Source organism: Paroedura picta, chromosome 11, assembly GCF_049243985.1.
Source record: "Paroedura picta isolate Pp20150507F chromosome 11, Ppicta_v3.0, whole genome shotgun sequence".
Taxonomy (NCBI): domain Eukaryota; kingdom Metazoa; phylum Chordata; class Lepidosauria; order Squamata; family Gekkonidae; genus Paroedura; species Paroedura picta.
Window position 1 is genome coordinate 64307961 of NC_135379.1, and position 16417 is coordinate 64324377.

The window sequence follows — 16417 nt, forward strand, 5'->3', positions numbered from 1 at the left end:
ACAGGGGAATACCAAGTCCTACATGTGCTGGTCCATCAAGGGGCCTTTTAGAGATGGCCCAATCCCCCCCCCCAGCACAGAGCACTTCTGGCTCTGCACACATACCTGGTGCTAACCCCACACACGCATCCTCTTATAGCAGGAGAGTGCTGATACAGGAGGAAGGTCATTGGCCCCTCTCCCCAATACCCGGAAAGATCAAGAGGGATGACTTAATCAGGTGTAAAAGAAGCCTCCACCGAAAGGAACAGGCACAGGTATTTTGAGATGAGCTAGTGATTTGAGTCCCGAGCTCTCAAAAATCAAAGCTCTCTTTGTCAGATCCAAGTAGGAATGGAAACGCCAGGGTCCAACATGAAGGTGGGAGGGGTGCAGAAAGAAAGGATGCAACAGACCCCCCCCTCCCTGAGTATCGTATAAGGACTTGGGGATCTCCATTCCTACTTGGATCTGATAAAGGGAGTTGTGGCTCTCAAAAGTTCATGATTTAAATCATATTGACCTCTAAGGTGCTTCTGGATTCGAATCTTGCTCTCCTCCTGCAGATCAACATGGCTAACCCACCTGAAACAATTTTGAGATGACAATGCTTGAGAAGCCATAGGAAGAACTTGCGCTGTACCTCACATTGATGTTGCAAACACTGCATTTGACATTTCTTATGCCAGAATAATCATCATCTACACCCATCAAGCACATGCTGGCATCAAAAATCCCAGATTCCCCATTGTGACGTTTAACAATGATGTACGTGCTTGGTGTCCAACACCCCTTGAACAAGTGGCAGCCAGACAGTACCTCCTGCGCCCTAAAAAGGGCCCACGCACCTTATGTAGATAACCAGGATGTGCGAGGACCATGAGAGCCAGAGCGAGATGAGTAGTCCTGTCGGTCTGACTTGAAAAGTAGCGCCTTAAAGGCTAACACAATTTGTGGCAGGGGAGGAGCTGTCATCAGTCTTTAGAAAACAAAAGCTCCTCCCTTGCCACAAATTTTAGTAGTCTTTTAGGTGCTACTGGGCACTTGGCTCTTTTCTAATGCATGAGCATTAAGTTCAACTTAAAAAAAGAGGAAAAAGATTTCTAAATGTCACAGGGATTTCCCCCCTGAATGGACAGCAGCAAACTCCCATCTTCAAAGGGAGCATGCCCATGATACCATGTTTCTTCCCAGGGCCATTTGTAGGCTTCCTGAGGATTTCCCCTTTGAACTGAATCAAAGGAAAACCCGCATTTGGTCTGTCTCAAAAGAGGAAGCAGGGGATTACCAGCCCAGAGAGGAGGGCCGAGCTATGCACCAGTGGAAAACTTAATTCCTGCATTTCAACCCCCACTTCTTTATCCCTTGAAGCTGGTTTTCCCCTCTTCCACAGCCCAGCCATGGTACAGCTTTGCTTCCGTCTTTAGGTCTCTGGTTTTATGGGGGCAGGGGCTGTTTTCAAGCACGCTATGAACTGCCGTGGTCAAAAGACAACCAACAAATCTACCTATTTGCATGACTGACTTTTGAGTCCCATGGAACCTTTTAGGCCAGGGGTAGTCAAACTGCGGCCCTCCAGATGTCCATGGACTACAATTCCCATGAGCCCCCTGCCAGCATTCGCTGGCAGGGGCTCCTGGGAATTGTAGTCCATGGACATCTGGAGGGCTGCAGTTTGACTACCCCTGTTTTAGGCCAACAAAGCTTCATTCTGGATATAGGTTTTTGTGTGCACCCAGAATGAAGCTTTGTTGGTCTTGTTCTGAATGAATAACTATAACCATAGCATTTCACATTTACCTATGACCGACTATGAGGTTCAAATCCTACTAGGTAATTTTTGCACTCGTTTAATTTGCCATGGTAATACTTGTGCTTTGCATCACCTTCGGATGCATGTGAATTGCAACCAGTCAAATCCAACCGCATTGTCTATTGGATGTCCCACTCTGTCAATTGTATCAATTCATTCTATGTAATCTGCCATGAATCCCAGTCTATTAATAACGTAGATAAATAAACAAATAACAGCCCATTGCTCAGAAAAGCATGCTTCTTCCAGACTAGTGTTCCTAAATATAGCCATGTGATGAAAATTACTAGGAGAAATTAGATGCCAGGAAAGGAGTAGTCAAATACTAGAGACCTTAAGAATGAATGACACAAAGTGGAAATGGGATGAGGAGAGAAAAGGATTTTTTTTTTCTGATGGGAAGGAGATTTAGCAAAAGGTGTGCTGTATATGGGGAGCTGCCGTATCACCAAATTAAACTTTAAAGTCACAAAAAGAAATGTTTGGAAAAACAAAGCTCTTTACCTGAAGTGTTGCTCTTCATCTGTGGTTCAGAGGCATACAGATGGCCACGACCAGGCCACGTGATGTGTAACTCTTCTAGCATCGCCGTGACACTGGTTTGGAGCAGCATTTGCAGCACATGGCAAATCTTTCTCAGTAGGCATCACCCTTCCTAACTTCTCAGAGGTCATTTGATAAAGCAGCACCGTGGCTACTGCACCTGTAGGCTGGTACTCCCTGAATGATGGCCATCTTTCCACATTAAGTGTCAGCAGTTCTTCTGTGAAAGGGCCTGTGAGTGCCTGCCACGCTATCAGGATTGGGTGGGGCCAAAACCCTTCAGAGTCTCTCTTGATGGCCTCAGACTAGAGAGCAGAAAAGGTTAACAGCACTTTAAGTCTTCCTCCTTTCTTTGTTGCCAATTACTCCCTGCTCTCCCAGGCCTGAGTCCCTCGCCCTTATGAGGAAGACTCCTTGGGATATGTCTGCCTCTTCCTGCCTCCCTGAGGGTTGCCCTTCCTGGGCTGACTGGTCGGAGCTATTGGCATTTGAATGTGACTGGTCCAATCCAGGCTCACTCTCTACCTCCTTGAAAGGGCAGCCCTAACTCCCTCCCCACCACCCGGCCAGCAGGTGCTGGCACATAAGGCTCAGAACCACCCCCACATGATGGCAGTCCCTCCCTTCCCTGGCCCTGCTAGGATGGTCATGCCACTGGCCAGATAGAGAACAGACTGACAGGGTGGGCCACATTCTGTATTATACAGGCCATTGGTAGGCAGTCTGCTCCCACTGTTGAATACATTTCATAACAAAGCAGGGACGATCTCACCACTCTTGACAAGGATGGCTCCATGAGGACACAGAACCGTAAAGTGACAAAGACACATGTGTTTTGGTGGTGCAAATGGCAAAGTTATGTGCATCCCATCATCCATGCTTTCTGCTTTTACTGGTTGTGAGGGGGAGGGGAATGTTGTTTGCTGCTTTACATTTATGCTGTTTTAATCACAACAGGATTATGTTACTTTTTAAATGCTGCTATGAAATGAAGTTTTATGGTGCAAACATTGTTTTAGGGGCTAACCACCCTTGATTTTTACAATACACCCCTTAGGTCAATCAAGGTCAGTACCATCTACTAAGATTGGAAACGAATTTCCAGAGTCTCAGGCAGAGGTTTTTGACTTTATATATCACTTGATCTTTTCATCTAGAGATGCCAGGGATTTGACTCGGATCCTTCAAAGCAAAGGCTCTTCCACTGAGCCATAGCTCCTCCCAAGTACTGACTGGATTCAGCGACTGGCTCTTGTGCCTCTGATCACACCCCAGAGGAGAACAGGCAGGGAAGGCACCTGTTGACAGGTGGAGAGCAAGAGACCTCTTCAGAGCACAGACATTGTTGCAGAAGGGATTTCAGTCAAGATAGCCAGCCAGCTGGTAAGCCCTGTTTGTGAGACTTGCATGAATCCTGCTTGAAGAAATGTATATTGGGGGAAAGCTTTTGGGTATTTAATGTTAAAAAAATGTCCAAAGTTACACAAAACATGAAAGATTGACGGCCAAAGTAAAAGTCTACAGTGAGCCATTATGTCTCATGCAGTGACATCTGTTTTCTGGGCATCTTGAGACTTTTTAGGACAGATACAATTCTTCATTTTTTTGCTGGGCTGTTATACCAGCAAGTAGTCATTCTCTCAAAAATGTGGTTTAAATCCAAATGTTAGAATACCAGCTTCCTCTTCCACTTGAGTGAATCCCAAGCACTTGTTATCATACACACTGAATAATGCACTTTCACCCCACTTTGCAACTGGATTGTACTGTGTGAAATGGCAAAATGCATTTGCAAAAAATCACTCAAGTACATTGGAAGTGTTTTATTCAATGTGTGTCCAAGTAGGATTTATCAACAATTGACCAACGGAATGCTGGGGGTATGGCACCATCTCAGTGTGTTGGGAAGCTTTCATGCATCCATGCTTTATTCTACTGTATCATCAAACATTTGCAAATGACAAAACACCAGAGATAACGAAAAATTTTAACTGCTCTCTAATTTAAAAGTGAAGGATAAAATGTGCAACCCCCCCCCCCCCACACACACACACAAATACAGTGTTCTTAGATTCACATGCCAACCTACACTCCCTGCAATGGGCACAGAGCTCTTGTTCATGAGGACAACCCCATTCACTTCAATAGAAAGGGCCACAATTCCCCCCCCCCCTGGACTGAGTGGCTTCCTGGGAACCGTTTCCCAGCACAGTAAGCCCCATTGAATAAAATGGAACTTAATTCCAAGTAGTCCTGCTTAGAACTGTTCGCAACATCGATGATCTTTCCTCCTTCCTCTGGGCAGCATTATGGGCCTAGAAACTTAGTCACATCCTCTTGGACTTAATCATGGTGTGAAATCTGTTCCTTTAGTGGCTCTGAAAACAAAACTACTGCTTGCTTAATTTTTCAAACTCAGAAACAAAATATGTTTTTGAATGATTTTTGAATGACAGTTCCAAGAGCTCTGTGGTCTCATGAATCTGCCTTCTGCTGAACCAGGTCCATGGCCTGTCAAGGTCAGCATTGGTGGCAGCTCTTCAGAGTCTCAGGCTGAGGTATTTCCCATCACCTTCTACCTGGACATTTTAACTGGGGTTAAAATGTCCTGAGTCCTTCTATATGCCAAGGATGATGGCTAGATAGAAAGGTGAGGATACAAATACATCAAAATAACCGATATTTGGATATATGGGGACAGCAGCTAGAATCTGCTATGCAGTAGAATGGAAATCTCATATCTGCCCTAGCTTAAAAGACTGGGATAATAAATTGGCTGATTATACTGGAATGGCAAAATTAATGTCACATTTGAAAAATAGATCAATCTCAAAGTCTGAGGAAAGGTGGAGAGTTTATTATGAAAGCAGAAGATAAATTTAGAATGAGAAGCAATTTAAAATAGAATATAAATCTATAAAGAACTGGAAGTTGAATAATCAGAAATTTTATTTTTTCCTCTTTAATATGTGATGAACTTTCTTTTGGGATGATGGTATATTAATGGTCACAGTTAATACGTTAAAGTTGATGTGCAGAGTTGATGAGATGTTTAATATGGAATATGTAGTCATGATGAAAATGGTAAAATAGATTGGTTATAAAATATTTAAAGTGATGTTAGGATGCGATGAAGAAAAGATGGGCTTGTTTTTTACATGTAATTTCTGAATGTTATGATTTGTGACAATCCTTTTCTTTCCTCCATCTTTCTTATATGTTTGCTTTTTCATTAATCTTTTTTTAAATGAAAAATTGACGGTGCCTCTAAAACGGCTTTTAACGCACAGTGCAAGGCTAAAATTACAGACAGAAAAGGTTGGTTTGTCAGTCAACAGCCATGATCATCTCCGTGAAAGGCCCTCAAACCACCACCTGTCTGGAAACACTACAATACTTGTAGTTAATCCATGTGAACTGAAAGGTAAGGAGCCCAGTTTGCCAGCACCCTCACAAGAACACGCTTAAAGCTTCCTACCCCCTTTGGGGCTGCAGGATGTTGGCCACAAGGAACCCCGTTGCTGCCAGTTCTCACCTTCCCATTCTTTTTCTCTCTTCCTCTGCCACGTGGTGAATTCGCGATGGAGATGATAAGCTGCGGTTTCTGCCAACCAAAGGGCTTTTGACAGTGGAGCGCTGCGGGTGCCTCTTCTCTGCAGCAACATTACTGGCTACCTCCAGTCCCCGGATGGAAACTCCAGTGTATCCCGGATGGTGCTGTTCACAGTGGCTGTTCTCGTGTCGAGTCAGTTCAAAACTCTGCGTCTTCTTCATGATCTTCTTTAATGGGTGTTTCCTGAGACGAGTGGTGAGTGTTTGGACTGGCTCTGAGTAGCAGGTGGAGACGCTGTCCAAGTCCTCTGAAGCGTGGCCAGCCCTTCGAAATCTACCTAACAGCGGAGGACGTGCTGCTTGTGGCTGGGGAGGGTTGACAGGAGAAAGCGTCTCTGTGCTTTGGGAAGTGTCTCTCTGATTCACAAAAGGAGAGCCACCAGCTGGTTGGCTGCCCTGTGGAAAAGCACAGAGCGACTTCGTGTCCCAGAGGCCATCGTCTGTGCAAGCAGTGGGGCAGAGCTGAGTTCCACATTCTCCCCCCAAGCCGTGCCCTTGGCCAGCCTCCTGGAATGTCCTGCCGGTTACTTCTTGTCTGGAACCCTTAAGTGCTTCGGAAAGGACTTCTTCTAAGTGATGCTTGGCCTGCTGGCATTTCAGCCATAAGATATTCCACCGCTTTAGTTCCTCTTTGCTTCCCAGGGCTATGATAACTTCATTGACTCTCTGAAAGTTTTCTGCAGAAACCTTCACTGCTTCCTGGTGGTAGCTTTGCAAACAATGAATTGTTGACTGGGAATATTTGGCTTCCACTGAAAGATGCTCAAGATATTCATTACAATGAACCATCCAATTTTGAGCCTGGGAAAGAATCAAGAACAAAAATAAAGTTAAAACAACTTAATGAAGGATAGTATTGCACTTGAATTTAATATTTATTTATTTATTGTATTTATATACCACCCTCCCCTGAGGTTCATTAATTAGTCATTAATTGGCTTTTTGTGGATTTGTGCAGCAGCCATGGCCTGAGATGAGCCAGATCTCAGAAACTAACCAGGGTCAGTCCAAGTCAGCCTATCCCGTGGGAGCAATGGGGAGAAAGGGTGGTGGCCACTTGTCTCACTACACATGCTAATCTCATTCAATTCTTATATCCACGTTCCTTACAATTCCCTCTTCTTTTACTTTATTTGGGACAATGTGACTGTAATGTGATGCAAGTAGTATGTAATGTAATTTAGAATCTGATTGTCTGGTCTCAGGACAAGATAACAACTCAGCAGGCCTGTCACTTGTGGGGACGCTTCCTTGCTTGGGTGGAGACGGATGGGGCAAGCAACTAGTCTCTTTTAGTTATTTCTTTTCACAACGGGGAAGCTGCCATTAATTACTAACCTTGACCTTTTTATTTCGCCAATGTTTTATTTATTTATTCTTTGATTGATATACCGCCACTCTCAGAGATTCCTAGTGGTTTGCAATAAAATGATAAAACACAGAACCCTTAAAATCCCCCACACATAAAACACATTAAAGGTATCCCCTGTGCAAGCACTGGGTCATGTCTGACCCTTGGGGTGACGCCCTCTAGCGTTTTCATGGCAGACTCAATACGAGGTGGTTTGCCAGTGCCTTCCCCAGTCATTACCGTTTACCCTCCAGGAAGCTGGGTACTCATTTTACCGACCTCGGAAGGATGGAAGGCTGAGTCAACCTTGAGCCGGCTGCTGGGATTGAACTCCCAGCCTCACGGGCAGAGCTTTCAGACTGCATGTCTGCTGCCTTACCACCCTGTGCCACAAGAGGCTCATATAAAACACATTAAAGATGACTATTGGCTGGAGTTAACTCCCTGTCTACTCTCCCCAACCCTGTCCAGCTAACACTCTGGAGCTCTTTCCTTAGGAGCGGGGGATGTGATCTCACCAGCTCTAGGGGATCCCCAGATGGTAATTCCGGGACCTCAACCATACGCCTGTCGGAAGAGCTCTGTCTTACAGGCCCTGCAGAAAGCTGGTAACTCCTGCAGGGCCCTTAGCTCTTCCGGGAGTTCATTCCACCCTGGTTGAGACCAGGCAAATGTCCCAGGGGCCCGGGACCACCAGCAGATTCATACCTGCAGAGCGGAGTGCCCTGCAGGGGGCATAGACAGACAAGTGGTCCCACAGATATGCTGGGCCCAAGCCACGTATGCTTTGGTTAAAACCAAAACCTTAAACTTAATCCGGAAACAGACTGGTAACCCGTGCAGATGATGTAGCACCAGCTGGATATGGGCCCTCCAAGATGTACTAGTGAGGACCCTCGCAGCTGCATTCTGTACCAGCTGTAATTTCCAGGTCAAAGCTAAGGGTAGGCCCGTGTAGAGCGCATTACAGTAGTCTAACATGGAAGTCGCTGTTGCATGGATCACTGTGGCCAGGTGTTCAGAGGCGAAGTAGTGTGCTAGTAGCCATGCTTGGTGCTGGTGAAAAAATACCATTTGGGCTACCTTCGTGACCTGAGACTCCATGGAAAGGAAGCTACAATTGAACTACAACTGAACTCAAAAGACTGATTACCTTTTCTATCAAAGAATTATGATAGATCCCTTCTGCAAGCAGAGATGGGTTCTTCCAGCACAACAATTTTCTCCCTGATGTGAGGCGATGACCTCAAACCTTTTCTTACCGTTTCATAAAATTCATACAACTTGATGAGCTTCTCCAGCTCCCATCTCCTCTTCTCTGTTTGAACGGTGATGTTGTTCAGATATCTGCTAAAGGCTTGAAATTCTTCTTCGGAGTTCAAAGCGGAATTCTGCTGGATGAGCTGCAGACCCTCCTGGGAATATTGCTGCAGGATAAAACAAGAAACACACCACTGCCTTTCTCCTTGACCCAAGATGGTTGACTTTGTTTTTTGCTATATATTGTATAAGGAAAGGGAGAAGGGTTTGTGGAGGGCAGAGGAGAAAACTGCCTCCAGATTTTAGAAGTGGTTGATTGGTTTTCTGCAGAAAGGAACATGTTAAACTTTCAAAGCATTGTGCTGCAATGTGCTTCAGTTATATCAAGGTAAACAATATGAGATGTGGCAGACCACACTACACCTTAGGCACAATTATGGGCTCTGTGCACACTTCCCGTTGTACTGCTGGTTCTTCCCGTTCTTGGCTCCACAGGCACCATCGTGCCCCAGTACTCACCAAATGTTTTTAGAAAGTGGGTGGGGCCAGGTGAGGATCCTGATCAGCCACTGGAGAACTGATTGGCTGATTATTAAAAACGTTGTTTACTCAGCAGCTGCTACCACAGCACAAGATCATTGTGTGGCAGAAGGTAAGCTGGGGCACCCATTTTGTAACTAGCTCCACCTCCAACAGCAGCCATTTTGTGGCTGCAGGATGCCCACAATGCAAAGACCCAAGAGTGTACTTGTGTCTGCTGAACACTCACATGGTACATGTTTAGTGCTTGTTACTAGTCAAAACTAACACATTCCCACTTATTTGAACCATTAACACTAAGACTTCACTTCTCTCATGCGCTGCTATACCTGAAACAGATGCCTAGAAGAACAACAGAAGGAGCTCCCTTGCGCAGCTAAACTGTCTTGAGGAAAATTTGCAAGGTAGTTGTTTATGTAATGCTTGTAAAACCTTCTCCAACAAGAAGCAGTAATTAATAGTCCTCTCCTATTTAAAGTTTGGAAATGCAACTTTATGGGCAAGGCTGCTTCAGCTACACAAATAATTTCAGTAAGCAAATGAAAGAAAAGGACCTTAATCAGGAGCATACCATTGCTTTGTCCTGGAACCCTTGGAATTCCTCCTGCTTCATTTTCACATTATTAAGGGAAAGCTGTTCTTGGTCCAATGGGCTGAGATATTTCTCACTCTCATTTTCAAACCAAGCTTTTATCTATAAAGAATGCAAGGCTTTAGATCTAAAACGAATAAGCAGTTTATCCCATCACACTTTAGCAAAAAACAAAACAGAAAAATGAGCGGCTGTACAGAAGACATTTTTTAAATTAGATTTACAAAAAGAAAAGACAAGCCCTCTCTTTCCTAAACGGATCGTGCATGATGCTTCTGTAACTTTCACTGGCACCTTTTCATTGGTAACTTTCAGCCCCGCACGTAAAGGTACATGAGTGTACCTGACATAGTCACATTTTCTCCAAATATTAACATGTATATAGGGAAGAGAATGTGTGTGCAGGAAACCTTCTGAGAACCTAACGACTCACCACTTCAGTGTGTGGCCACCTCCCCCTGGGACACACATCGTTCTCCACACATCTCCCCGTGACATTTAGCTAGAGCAAAACTGAGTTCCAGCAGAGAACTCTGACTAAGAGCCCCTTGGGTGGACAAGCACAACATGTGGCTTTGCCATCAGAGTGGAGCCCATAAATCCAAATCCCCCCACAGCCTCTGGGAGAATGACCGTTGTCTTAAATGCAAAGGCCCCACAGTCCTTGCACTGAGGAGGTGTAAAGGAAGGAGCTTAGAGGCCACCTTTTCCCATGCTGGTGAGCCACTTTCCTGATTTTTCCTTTGAAGTAGTTTCAGTGTGTTTTGGGGTGATTCATAGGGTGGCCAGGTCCCTCCTCTTGGCAACTGGTGGGGGATGGGGGATTATTAGGATCTTCTTGGCTGGTTCCAGATTTCTACCATCCAAGTCCTGTTGTATTCTTCATTGGGCGTCCGAATATGATGCCTAGGCAGGAGGAAGGAGGGTCTGAGCTCTGAGAATCTCTTGCAGTGGGACAGCCGCAGGGGCTGGCCCTCAAATGCCAAACGTTTATTAAGCTTGGCTCTCAGTGTTCCACAAGGCCTCTTATTTTCTTAAATTACTGTTTCAAGTTCCAGCAGGCTTGGTTCTAAGAGTTAGCAGCACTGACCTGATCACAGCCTTCTTCAAATTTTCTCATTGCCAAGAAACTCTCCAGTTGTTGCAAGCGCTTATTAGACAGCAGTACCAGCCTGTGAACTTCCTCGTCTACCTGATTATATAGCCTTGTAGCGGTTTCCATGGCATCTCTGTGGGGGGGAAACATAAGCACATGTCAATTTCTTTTTTTTTTATTCCAGGGGATGCCAACAGTTAAGTACTTTTCTGATTTTTCAAGCCGCATCAAGGTGTGCTTATCACAAGGGGCAGCTAAAGTTTCTGGCTCAACGGTAACAAAATTATCTGAAGTCTTCAGATAACAATGGAAGTATTTGTATCACCTGCATATTGTTCAAATAGAAGTCTGGAGTCAAGATAGTGGCATAGCTAGCTTCCCTGCCCACAATGGATTTGAGTGGCTTTCATCCTTAAGGATCTATCGCTACATCAGATGACAAGTGCCTTGGGAGAGCGTTAAAAGTGGATTGCAAGTCATTGTAGGGGAGAGGGAAAGTCATAAAAACTGTGCAGGAGCCGTTGGATAAAAACAACAACGGGAGAGAGGAATAACACCACTTTTGTGAATTTAGAATCATAGAGTCAGAAGGGGCCAGACAGGCCATCTAGTCCTTCCTAATGCCCTGACACTTTAATACAGTTCCTCAAGTTGCGGTGACCCCCAGCTATAAAATTATGCAAGTGTTTTTTCACAGAAATTAAACCAAAACTGACCAATGGTGTGAAGATCCACTATTCATGATTGTAAATAAATTGTTTTTTTTCCCCAGGGTTTCTCAGTTCTGTTCTGCCTCTTGTCCCACCATCTCGCTCTTTTCCCCTGCGCCAGACAGACAAATGCTCTAACTCGATCTACCCCGCAAGGCTGTTGTGTGGATGGCACCCCCCCCCACCCCGGCCAAGCTACTTGCCCTGCTGCGACCCCTGTGAAGGGGTCATTTGACTCCCCAAAGGGGTCCCGACCCCTGGGTTGAGAACCACTGCTCAATGCAGGATCAGCCCAAAACATCCATGATAACTAGCCCACCAGTGAGGGAGAGCTCACCAACTCCTAAAGCAGCCAATTCTACCACTGAATTACTCGGTCAGTGAAATTCCCCCGCCCCCCATATCTAGCCAGTACTGATCTACACATATTTTTAAAGCCATTACTGCAGATCCTGTCCTCCACAGCCAACGGGAACAGCATCCTGCCCTCCTACAAGTGACAATCCTTCGTATACTTCAAGAGAACCATCATGTTCCCTCTCAATGTCCTCTTCTCCACGCTGAACATCCCCAAGTCCCTCAACCTCTCTTCATAGGACTTGGTCTCTGCAATCCACAAAAGAAGAGTATCTACAAAGGATGCACCTACCGATAATCGTCTGTATTGCTGAACTCCTCTTTTCTCAGCCTTACCAAGGTTGTCCCACCCTCGAGTCTTAAGGTCACCAACAGTTCCTCTTCCAGAACTAGTTTCATCATTGTCTTGTGTTTGTGTATCAAGTCGTTTGCCTCCTGCAAAAATAAACAGCCTTGCTAGCAACTCCACAGAGAAATGACTAGAAAACTCAGCATGGGCTTTCTCCAGTTATTGCAAAGTTCAGTTATTATTTCTTTAGAAAAAAATGTTTAAACCCCCTTTTTAGAGTCCTGCTTGAGGTAGTTGTGAGGTCAAGGTTTTAAATGATGTTTACGTAGTGGCCGTGTGATGGGAAGGTTCACAAAGAGTGGTCTGTCCCTCAGCCTCCGCTTGGAAGACTTATCCTAAATGGTTTCTTCTTTTGCGAGGGTATTTCCCACAGCTTATTTAGTGGTGGGGCTGCCTGCTGAAATGGTCATGGTGGTTAAGTCCTTCTCCTCTCTTGTAGTACTTGGATTATATTTTAGAAATGCCTTGCTCTCCCTGGGACTTTAGAGAACCCCTAAGGCAGGGGTAGTCAAACTGCGGCCCTCCAGATGTCCATGGACTACAATTCCCAGGAGCCCCCTGCCAGCGAATGCTGGCAGGGGGCTCCTGGGAATTGTAGTCCATGGACATCTGGAGGGCCGCAGTTTGACTACCCCTGCCCTAAGGGAAGTGTGGGGGGGAAACAGTAACTTCAGTGGACTTTCTTGGGTACAAACCAAAGAGTCATAGAGTTACAGTTGTTAATTCTTGGGTACAGAGAACAGTTCCTAGAAAGCCTCCTGAAATGAGTTATTTGGCTTTTCAACAACCTTAAGAATCCCACAGTATAAGCTTGAGCCCCCTCCAGAGATTTGAGCTCTTTTTGCCCTTAAGCCAGGCTCTTGAGGCAGGTACAGTAGTCTTCTCTTTAAAGTACTCACTGAATTAGCCTGCTTTCCCCTAAAGCCAGGCTCCGAGTCAACACAGTTTCTAGACAAATGGCTTCTTCACTATTTTATTATTCAATTTTTATACTGCCCTCCCAGCAAGATGGCTCAGGGTGGTAGCCTACCCCTTTAATACATTTAATACATATCCTCTGGCGATTCAAACCCTGTCTCCTGGAACGTTCAATCTATTGGCCTAGGTTTCCTAAAGAGCAGGCTTTTAAACCAACAAAGTCCTGAGAAAGGATTCCTCCAGTCATTTCCCATGCAGGTACAAACCCTACCTGAATCAAACTGACAGTTTAACCGCTTTTCTTCTAACTCCCAGCATTCCAGGCATCCTGATTCGCTGTCTGCTGTTCTGCACACCCATAGAATCATAGAATCATAGAGTTGGGTATAAGCTTTCATGGGCATGCACACTTCTTGAGGCAGATGGTGCATGAACACAAAAGCTTTTACCCAGAATTACTCCGTTGGTCTTAAAGGTGCCTCCGGACTGAAGCTTCGTTCTGTTGCTTCACACCAACATAGTGACCCACCTGAATCTATGCAAAACTGAATTATTCAAGAGGCAGTTTTGCACAGGAGACAGAGTTGCACAGTAAAAATACCGTTCAGAAAGCAGCTTGGTGAAAATAGGGACTGGAACCTAAGCCACTGGGGATAATTATATCATCTGTTGTTGCTCCTACTATGTAATTTTTGCACTTATCTATAATGCCATGTTAATACTTATGCCCTGCATCACCTCTGATTGCATCCAGATTTCTACAAGTCAAATCCTAGAATCCTAGAATCCTAGAGTTGGAAGAGACCTCCTGGGTCATCTATTCTAACCCCCTGCACTATGCAGGACACTCACATCCCTATAGCTCATCTACTGTCACCTGCCACCCCCTTAAGCCTTCACAGAATTAGCCTCTCTGTCAGATGGCTATCTAGCCTCTGTTTAAAAATTTCGAAAGATGGAGAACCCACCACCTCCTGAGGAAGCCTGTTCCACTGAGAAACCACTCTGTCAGGAACTTCTTCCTGATGTTTAGATGGAATTTCTTTTGAATTAATTTCATCCCATTGGTTCTGCTCTGTCCCTCTGGGGCAAGAGAGAACAATTCTGCTCCATCCTCTATATGGCAGCCTTTTAAATACTTGAAGATGGTTATCAGATCCCCTCTCAGTCGTCTCCTCTCTAGGCTAAACAGACCAAGCTCCCCCACAAAACAGGAATATAGGAGACTGGGGGTCTGACAGAAAGTGGTAGGCCACCATGTGAAGAGGGTCTGGACTGACAAGGGGGACTGTACGGGAGGAGGTGGGTTGATACATGCATTCACTATGTGATGACAGCTCGCAGTTGAGAACAGGCCACTGTAGCTGTCTCCATAGGTAGAACTTTATCACACAAGGACATTACTCTTCAGCTGAGCCAGTTGACACATGCAGGTGACTGTCATTGTCAAAAGGTCCCCCCACTTAACAACAACTTTATTTTAATGGCCTGCCCTTCTGGGCATGTGGGCATATTTGGAATTCTGACACAAGGCGGTGGGTGAAACCACAAAATGGCTGCCAGAGGAGGTGGCGCCATCCACAAAATGCCAGGGAGTGAGGTTATGCACCATTCTCATAGTAACTCTTCAACATTCAAGGCGGAACAGCTGTTACGACAAGATGCCTTTTACTCTCCAGAGCCAATCAGAAACTATGCTGAGCACAAGCTGAACGTCCTTTGTATAAAAATACTCAGTGGGCACCAGGAAAGGCACTGGTGAATCCCAGGTATGACAGAAATCTGCACAGGGTCTGCTTCTGGTACTGGGACACACTGATCAAAAGTTCCAAAAGATCATTACAATAGAATAACTGATATTGTTACATTAACTTTGCAGAGCCCCAAACTCATGTCAGTACAAGATAACCTTTTTCTTCATTAAATAATTAAAAAATTATATCACACTTTCTGCAAGTTCAAAATACTTTATATGCACTACTGCTTGCTACATTACAGCCACCCTGTAAGTTGTAGGAGGCAAAGTATCCCTGTATTGTAGGAGAGTCTGAACAAATGGGCTGCTATGAGGTCAGCTTGTGAGTTTATGGTACGGTCAAGATTGAAAGGACAGCCCACTGGTTCATATCTCTCAGTCAGTTCCTACTGTACTAAATTGGCTCTCAGACTACAACTCCCAGAAAGCAGTGCTTCAAGCCCTGTTGGTTACAGACAGCGTTACATTTAACACCACCAAACTAGAACAACACTTACCTGTGCAGTGACTGGTATTGGAGTATTATTGAGGGAACACACCGAATTCTGCAAGAAAACAACGGCTTCTTGGCAGTTGGTAACAAACGGATCAAGTTTCTGCAAGTGGAAGCACAAGAACGAGACAAAGTAGTTTTTAACAACTTTTAACATCTTCATCCCCTTACTTGTTTCTCTCATAGCAGAGGGCTATGCTTCGACAGAAACCTCAAAGAACCAATCTTATTCATTCACTTCATTTACACCTCGCCTTTCTTCCCAGCGGAGACCACAGGTGGCTTACGACATTCTCCCCTTCTCTGCTTTGTCCTCACAACAACCCTGTGAGGTAGGTCAGGCTGAGCCTGCATGACTGGGCCAAGCTCAGCCAGCCAGTTTCGGTGGCAGAGTGGCAATGGTTCTCAAATGCCAGATCACTCACAAACCATGATTCAGATCTGCTGTCCCCTTTCATTGACCATCCTCGCAAGTAGGGTGTGGCTGTGAGCTCTGAGGCTTCAGGACGTGAAGCTGTGATTGTAGTTGTTTTATCAATTCGGACTTCATGCCAAACAAGATGTAGCACAAACCCTGGTTTGCAAACCCACTAACAACAATGGTTTCTGATTCCACTGGCAGTTCTGACATCAAGCTAAGCTCCCCATTTGCCACAATGGCTGACTTGTGCCAACAGTTTAAGATTAAGAACCAAAATGTGGCCGAACGGTGAGTAAACAAAAACGAGCCCGTGTGAGGCCAAAAGTGTAAATATGGGATGTCATTCGTCTCATCCAAAAGCTCCGGCTTTAGAGGGTGTTGGAAGAGATGCCTTCCTGCAGCTCAATGGACGGGACAGAAAAATCTTGGAGGATTCCTTCCCTAAATGACAACGTGCCTTGTTTGCACCAAAGCAGAAGCCATTTGAGTACACTAGTAAAATTTCTTATTACATTTTTGGCCTCACATGGACTCATTTTTTAAAATTGGCTCATATTTAATACAGGCAAAAATTCTTATTTTTCTGACTTTGAATGAGAAAACACAGTGACACTTTCCACCCGCAAA

At 45.1% G+C, this 16417-nt stretch overlaps 1 protein-coding gene across 3 annotated transcripts in view; it reads right to left on the bottom strand.

Moving 5' to 3' along the window:
• The window catches only part of PLEKHG4B (pleckstrin homology and RhoGEF domain containing G4B), a 111226-nt gene that overhangs the window by 22310 nt on the left and 72499 nt on the right, over positions 1-16417 (bottom strand). For all 3 annotated transcript variants that reach the window (XM_077304769.1, XM_077304768.1, XM_077304767.1), the window contains exons 9-14: positions 15374-15472; positions 12146-12288; positions 10781-10919; positions 9670-9792; positions 8561-8725; positions 5871-6748 (exon numbers count right to left, since the gene is read on the bottom strand). In XM_077304769.1, the coding sequence (XP_077160884.1) occupies positions 5871-6748; positions 8561-8725; positions 9670-9792; positions 10781-10919; positions 12146-12288; positions 15374-15472 (1547 nt within the window). The remainder of the gene's footprint in view (positions 1-5870; positions 6749-8560; positions 8726-9669; positions 9793-10780; positions 10920-12145; positions 12289-15373; positions 15473-16417) is intronic.